Here is a 7,321-nt window from a genome sequence, read left to right as displayed (position 1 = left end):
TCCAGGAGGCGCCTAGGCGCGTGGACTACACATTGGCTAGCGCTGGTACTTCGACCCTGGGCAGCGCTGGGGCGCTATCCTGACACACAAGGGGAATACACAACATGATTTTGGTCCTTTTTTTTTTGCTCCTTTTTGGCTTCAATTGTTTTTCAAACAAATCAATAATATGATGCAAAAAATTGATTTCACTCATGAAAAACCTTCAACGTTCAAAAAGGAATCGATCAAAACATCACAAATTCAAACGTTTTGGACCAAAAACAAATCACCACCAAAGATTTGCATTCAAATACACACACAAAAATTCTCAGTTTCAAATGTCTTTTCTAATCAAATCTCAAAAATCTTTTCATAAAACGTCAAGAACGATTTACTTATCACAATCCTATATCATGCTCTTATAAACTTTCATAGAATCAATGCAATATACATAACTTACACATCAATAAGTAAGATTTTCATATAAAAATACCTATATTCTTGAATGGTGGTTTCAAAACATTAAAAACTTGCCTTTGATTGCTGGTATGGAGAAATCCTTGATCTCGGGTGTGAGTTAGTCCTACGAGCGAATGATGATCGAACGTGTTCTTGCTAAGGGTGGGGGCAGATTTTCGAATGGGTAGGTGAGAAGGGAAAGCAACGTGAAGGGGAGAGGAAGAGGAGAGAAATGTTTGACGCACAACTTTGGAGAGTACTAATGGGCCGAAAAAGCTGGCCCGCTAACTAAAATAACATTCTTTAAGCCTTCCACCACTCTAATTTTTAAAATAAAAGTTACACACAACTCTTGTATGAACAATCTGCCCACAAACACATTTAACTTAAAATTTTGCTTTCACTTCGTTCGTAGACTAATCTCGACTCCTTTGGCCTCCGGAATTAATCCATACCTGGACAAAATTAAAACTAACAAGAAATCATTAAAACATCGGGCAAAACATATCATTACATAGAATAATCATAACATTTAAATTTCATGATTAAAATGCATAAAGTCATATAAATCAATTAAAATTTTTCGTGATTGAGCTAGTGGACTTTTGGACCTTACATAACCAGTGTTCTAAAAAACTCGCTTAAGCAACACTTTATTTTGCTTAACCTTTAATACACTTAATCTTGATTAAGCGACCTCTTTTTAGAATAGAAAATATCATTTGTTTTTTAAAATGAAAACAATTATATAAGTGTGTATATTTATACTTTAGAACTTGAAATATATATAAAATCTTATATTTATGGTAATCTATTATTTTATTTAATATTTGCCTTAAAATAATTAAAATTATAGTAAAAATTGATAACTCTTTTTTACGTTTAAACTCGTTCTAAGCTCGCTTAAGCTTGAAAAGCTTGAAACTTGACCTCAACGCGACATGCTTCACATTTTTAGAACCGTGATATTAACACAATAGCATTATATTTTAAAGTTATTTTATAAAGATAACAATTTTTTTTTATATACCGACATTGTCTGTTACCGTAGTTATTATATAGAGCTGTCAAAAGGGGCCGACGGGATAGGCCAACCCGCAACCCACCAAAACCTGTCGATTGGCGGGGCGGCCCACCATTTAGACGGGTTAAAAAATTATCAACCCAACTCACCTATTTGGTGGTCTGTGGCGGGCCAATTCGCCAATTTTTAGTTATATTTGACGGGTTGACCGGCGACCCACCGCAACCCTCTACTTGGCGGGACGGGTCGACCTACTATTTAGATGGATTGAAAGTTATCAACCCAACCCGTCTATACATCAGGATGGGACGAGGCCCAACTCACTCTGGCTGCTCTATTATTATTATTATTATTATTATTATTATTATTATTATTATTATTAATTTTACCCATACACACCTATTTATTAGAAGAAGTGTGTTGAAGACTAGTAAGGCCCCGTTTGGTTTCAAAAGCCAGACTAAAAAAACACTTTTTTAAGTGCTTTTCAGTTAACAAGGTATTTGATTGACCAAAAAAGTGCTTAAGTCAAAATTAGAGCTTTTTCAAAAGCAAAAAATTATAGCTTAAAAGAAGTGTTTTTTTAAAAAAATGTGTACCAAATCCAAACTGGGCCTAAATATATATATGTATATATATATATATATAAGAAGTGGGTTGAAGGCTAGTAAATAGGTGTGTATGGGTAAAATTGGGTTTTGATTAAACAAAGCAAAGCATCCACACGTGAGGAGTTTTGATAAACTACACATATGACTGCACTGATTCAGAATCCCAATTTGGTGAGATCAGTCATCCAATCCAACAAGAAGAAGAAGGGAAAGAAGAGCTGGAGCCTCTACAGGAGTCGCAGTCCTTGAAGCCCGGCGGAGGAAACGGCCAAATCCGATACCGATCTCCATCGGCTGCTGAGCTTTTGGATGCGCACATTGATCAGATTCAGATGGAGAAGATGACCAAGCGCAACCGCCAGCAGCAGGACTCCTTCTCCGACAAGATCCAGAGGTGGCGTGGCGTCCTCTTCTTGCTCTTGGTCCCTCTCCTCCTCATCTCCTTCGTGCTCTTTCTCGGTTCCGCCAGGCCCGCTTCTGATTCCATCGATTTCTATTCCCGCAAATTCTCCCCCGATTTCACGGCCAATAAATATGCCGTTATTTTCGATGCCGGCAGTTCCGGTAGTAGGGTTCACGTTTTTTGTTTCAATCAGCAGCTGGATCTTGTGCCCATGGGGAAGGAGCTCGAGCTTTTTCGATCGGTATGCGCTATTTTTCACTTTTCTTGGTGGATTTGATGAGTTTTTGTAGGATGACAGATGCTATTGATCGTTGTCACTCTTGATCTAATTCATTTTCCACCTTGTCTTTTTATATATTTGCGATCTCTATTATTTACCTGTCTAGATTGACTTTAATCTTGTAGATCGAACCAGGTCTGAGTAGTTATGCAAATGATCCTACGGCTGCGGCTAATTCTCTCTTATCACTTCTTGAAGAAGCTGAAGCGGCAGTTCCACAACAGTTGCGAAGCAACACTCCTGTTAGAGTTGGGGTACGAAAATTTTATAAAATGTGGCCGAAGGATTCTCGTATACTATTGACATTGTTTAGTTTTCTTTCAACTTGTACACTGATTTGTTCTGCTGATGTTTACCTAGGCCACCGCTGGTCTAAGACAATTGGAAGGCGATGCATCCGACCGGATTTTGCAAGCGGTGACTTCTTAAATCAAACAATACTTAATAAATTTATATTTCTTGTTTCTTTCTCGAAGTTTTAGTGGAGTTACACTTTTAAATTCTTTGTAAAGGTAAGGGACTTTTTAAAGAACAAAGGGTCCCTGACGTCCAAGTCTGATTGGGTCATAGTTTTGGATGGAAATCAGGAAGGTGCCTATCAATGGGTATGTTGAACCATACTTCTTTTGTATCTTTATTTGTTGAGGAAATGTTAATACATATTTATTTATTCAAGCTATATTTTTGTTGCCAGAGCTTGGTAAAGATAAAATCAATCTGTAATTGTTGACATCATCCATAAAGTAATTGAAATAGTCAGGATGGTATTTTAAAATTTTTTTAGTATGCTACCATGGTACCTCTAGGGTAAAAAGATATCGTGTTAGAAAGTTTAAAGAGCTAAAGAATTTATTTTCAGTTATTAATTTTGTATTTAAAAATAAAATCACAATTTTGCTTTATTTTTTCGCGTATCTAAATATAAGCGGTAAAAATCTTGAATTGTTGCTTTTGAGCGTAAAAGAATTTTTTCTTGGATTTACTTTTGTTTTTCGTTGCCATGTATTTATATGAGAATCAACCACTTTTGCAGACAGCTAGATTCAGGCAACGAGGTTGGCAAGAAACAATTTATTTTCTATATATATTAAATTGGTGTGTTAGAGTGGTATGTTTTTTTTTTGGGGGGTGGGGGTGCTGTTAATGCAAATTTTACTAGTATCGATTGAGGTTTTAGAAGAATTACACTATCTTTAATTTGGTTGTTAAAAAAATTGAGGCTTTATGAGAATCAAAACTATCTTTAATTTGATTGAAGAAAGTAACTTGGTTTAAATGAACGGGTATGGATAGGTGCCTTGGTTTTAGAAAGGATATTCACAGGTATACCGGTTATATTCTGAATGTAGTCCAACTGGGGCTCAAAAACAAAGTTTTGCCCCAAGTATTTCAGATAACTTAGCATAGAGTAGCATAGCTGAATGTAGAAGTATAATAATGATTTTATTTGTGTCTGCGATGGTTTTGTATGAAAGCTTGTATCTGAATTTAATTTGCTTTATCATCAATTCACTAGAAACTCTCTTGTACTTATCCTGATCCGCATTTACTTGCAGGTGACTATTAATTATTTGCTTGGAAATTTGGGCAAAAAATACTCTAGTACTGTTGGTGTAGTGGATCTTGGGGGTGGTTCTGTGCAAATGGCATATGCCATCTCAGAAGAAGATGCTGCAAAAGCTCCAAAAATAACAGGTGGAGAAGACTCTTATGTGCAGGAAATGTATCTCAAAGGAAGAAAATATCACCTTTATGTTCACAGGTCTCTTGTCATAAGGGGATTATTACCTTTGAGTTTTTGGTTCTTAATCGACTTTTGGATCTTTGATAGTTGTGTGTTTGTTTGGAGAATCTATTGAAATGTTCCGCTTCTTATCGCGGATATGATATTTTTTGCTTATAAGTTAAATAAGAAGCTTAATAGCATTGGGAAATTTATGTTTAGTTGCCTGTTTGATATATGGTTATTCCTACTTGCAGTTACCTGAAGTATGGTTTACTCGCTGCTCGAGCTGAGATTCTGAAGTTGAAGGGAGAGCCTGGCAATCCGTGCATATTAGCTGGTTATAATGGTATGTACAAGGCTACTTTGCTGGATTTAGTGTTGCTATTTTACTTCCGAATTTATCGGCCCCTTACTCCCTCTTTCTTTTCCTCCAAATTTTCAGTTTTTAAATGAATCACCTTTTAACTGCAATGTTATGGTTGGAAAGGTCACTTAAACCGTGTAGTCATGCTATAACAGATAGAGGATCATGATTGGAGTCAGACAAAGCAAGTCCGGGATGATTTTGTAATCTAGAAGTAAGGATCCATACTCTCTCGATGTCAGAAACCCAATAAAATCAAGGGGTATTTTTGAGGCTGAGATTTTTTTTTTCTGGCTTTTAACACCTTAGCATAAAACAAAGGCACTATAGATTCATATGATACAAATAAATGGGGTAAGTGAGTCTAGCTCAAACTCAGAGTTTAGGAAATTGAACTTGATTTTGAGCTCGAGCTCGGGTTCTCAAACTATTTAATGACCTCATGAATAACTAAAGTTGAGCTCTTTAGGAATCTCGAGCTCAAAGAATTCTTCATTTCATTGAGCTCAAGCTTAACCTGCTGGACACTGTTGTGATTTGAGTATTCGACTCAACTCGTCTTATACCATCAATAAAAACTATTGGGTAACAGTAGCCTCTGGCAAATTTGGAGAAATTCATTATTGAAGAATACATGCATTGCCTTTTGATTTTTGCATATGTTTCTGTCAAGGTAATGTGGTTTAAACCTGTTAAAACAGCTAACTGCGAGACTGTCTTTTGATAAATATAGCAATGATATGTCAATGACAGGGTTGCTAAAGAAAGCTAATTCGATTAGTTTTGTTAGCATGTTGCTGCTTTATGATGAAGTATTGGGAAAAAAATGCCGTGTGGTGTATATCCTTTCTTTTCTTTTCGCTCTAGCAGCAAGATAGAATGAATGCTGGTTCTTGATGTTTTAAGAATAAAGCAAGAAATCTATTGCGACCAGTGAGTTTCTGTAGGTAAGAGTTGATTTTGCTTGATACTGACGAAATCCTCAATACAGTGCACATGGATTTATTAGAATAACTTTTTTCATAATGCCTTCTTTCTATAAATTGTTTCATCACATAAAATTACAATATTTACAAGTATGTAACAAATATATTACACAGAACGATTTAGTGCAAAAAATTATCAAGGGTGGTATAATGTGCTAGCGAATTGAATCACCCATTGCTGTCCTTTCCCTATTAGCTGATCAATTTGAAACTGGAGTTTTTCGTTTTGAAGGTTCATACAAATATGGGAGAGAAGTTTTTAAAGCTTCAGCTTTGCCATCTGGTTCCAGCCTTGATAAATGTCGAGAAAATGCCATACAGGCTCTGAAAGTTAATGAGTCATCATGCACCCACATGAAATGTACATTTGGAGGTATATGGAATGGTGGGGGAGGAGATGGCATGAAGAATTTATTTGTTGCTTCATTTTTTTTCGACAGAGCTGCGGAGGTAAACAACTGAGCATGACTTCAAAATTAAGAAACTTCAACCAATTTTAATTAAGTTTCAGTTCCCGTGAGAAACGTTACATTCTGCCGTAAACCAATATTAAATTTGGTGATTTACTTAAATAGGCTGGTTTTGTCGATAAAAACTTGGCTGTTGCAAAAGTTCGTCCTGCTGATTTTGAGGAAGCTGCTAAACGAGCTTGTGAAACCAGTCTCGAGGATGGCCACGCTACTTATCCTAATGTGGAACAACATAACCTGCCATACTTGTGCATGGACCTTGTTTATCAATTTACACTGCTTGTTGATGGTTTTGGTGAGTAAACTTCCTCGAATATTTTTGGGAAGCTCAGAAAATTGATCTGTTTAGCTTTATTTCCCGCAGAAACATCAGTCTCTGCTTTAATCGTAACAGGTCTTGATCCTTGGCAAAAGATTACTTTGGTGAAAAAAGTTAAATATCAAAATTCTCTAGTTGAAGCTGCGTGGCCGTTGGGCAGTGCCATTGAGGTCGTCTCATCTCCGGTCTAACAAAAATGTAATGGTTCGCATATGCTGTCGATCTTTGATGCTTTGACGTACGAACCCGGCCTTCGTAATATGGCATGGCCATGAAGTTCAGGAACAAAGTTAATCTTTGGAAATGAGCACAAGTAGAGGTGAATAATGTGCAGAGCCTTATGATTTTTTGTTCCTTTTTAAATATTGGTGTACGTGATCCGTTGAAAGCTTGGTAATTGGTAAGAATAGGCAATTGATTACAGATTTGTGAGAAGTTTTGGTTTAACCCCATTTTTGTTCTGCCTCTTACCATTACAATTATTTTTTGGTCCGTATTTTATTTTAACAAATATGTGTGTTATAAAACAAAAACAAAATTATAAAAAATGAGCATAAAATCCAAAAAAAAAAAAAAATCCAAATAATCATAAAAGTGTTGTCAATGATGCAACAGGCATAGGAAGCGTATCTTTTCTCTACCCCAATGGGCTTAAAATAAATAAAGATAACTGAGGTCCATATACTTAAAAAAGTTA

General features: G+C 36.1%; 1 protein-coding gene across 1 annotated transcript; it reads left to right on the top strand.

Annotated features, from left to right (window-relative positions):
- Positions 1-2,168: 2,168 nt before the first annotated feature.
- On the top strand, positions 2,169-7,086 carry LOC140879438 (apyrase 2-like). The gene is made up of 9 exons (XM_073283136.1): positions 2,169-2,720; positions 2,885-3,013; positions 3,120-3,176; positions 3,272-3,364; positions 4,316-4,521; positions 4,740-4,831; positions 6,068-6,285; positions 6,411-6,600; positions 6,700-7,086. The coding sequence occupies exons 1-9, from the start codon at positions 2,409-2,411 to the stop codon at positions 6,813-6,815; spliced, it is 1,413 nt and encodes a 470-aa protein (XP_073139237.1). The 5' UTR covers positions 2,169-2,408; the 3' UTR covers positions 6,816-7,086.
- Positions 7,087-7,321: the final 235 nt, after the last annotated feature.

This window comes from Henckelia pumila, chromosome 1, assembly GCF_033568475.1.
Source record: "Henckelia pumila isolate YLH828 chromosome 1, ASM3356847v2, whole genome shotgun sequence".
NCBI classification, from domain to species: Eukaryota; Viridiplantae; Streptophyta; class Magnoliopsida; order Lamiales; family Gesneriaceae; genus Henckelia; species Henckelia pumila.
The sequence above is the reverse complement of the archived record's forward strand: the minus strand, read 5'-3'. Positions and strand labels throughout refer to the sequence as shown.

Coding starts and splice junctions, on each gene's coding strand:
- LOC140879438 (XM_073283136.1), top strand. CDS start 2,409: ATGGAGAAGATGACCAAGCGCAACCGCCAGCAGCAGGACTCCTTCTCC. Junction 3,177..3,271: donor CCGACCGGATTTTGCAAGCG/GTGACTTCTTAA, acceptor TTCTTTGTAAAG/GTAAGGGACTTTTTAAAGAA. Junction 4,832..6,067: donor CATATTAGCTGGTTATAATG/GTATGTACAAGG, acceptor TTCGTTTTGAAG/GTTCATACAAATATGGGAGA.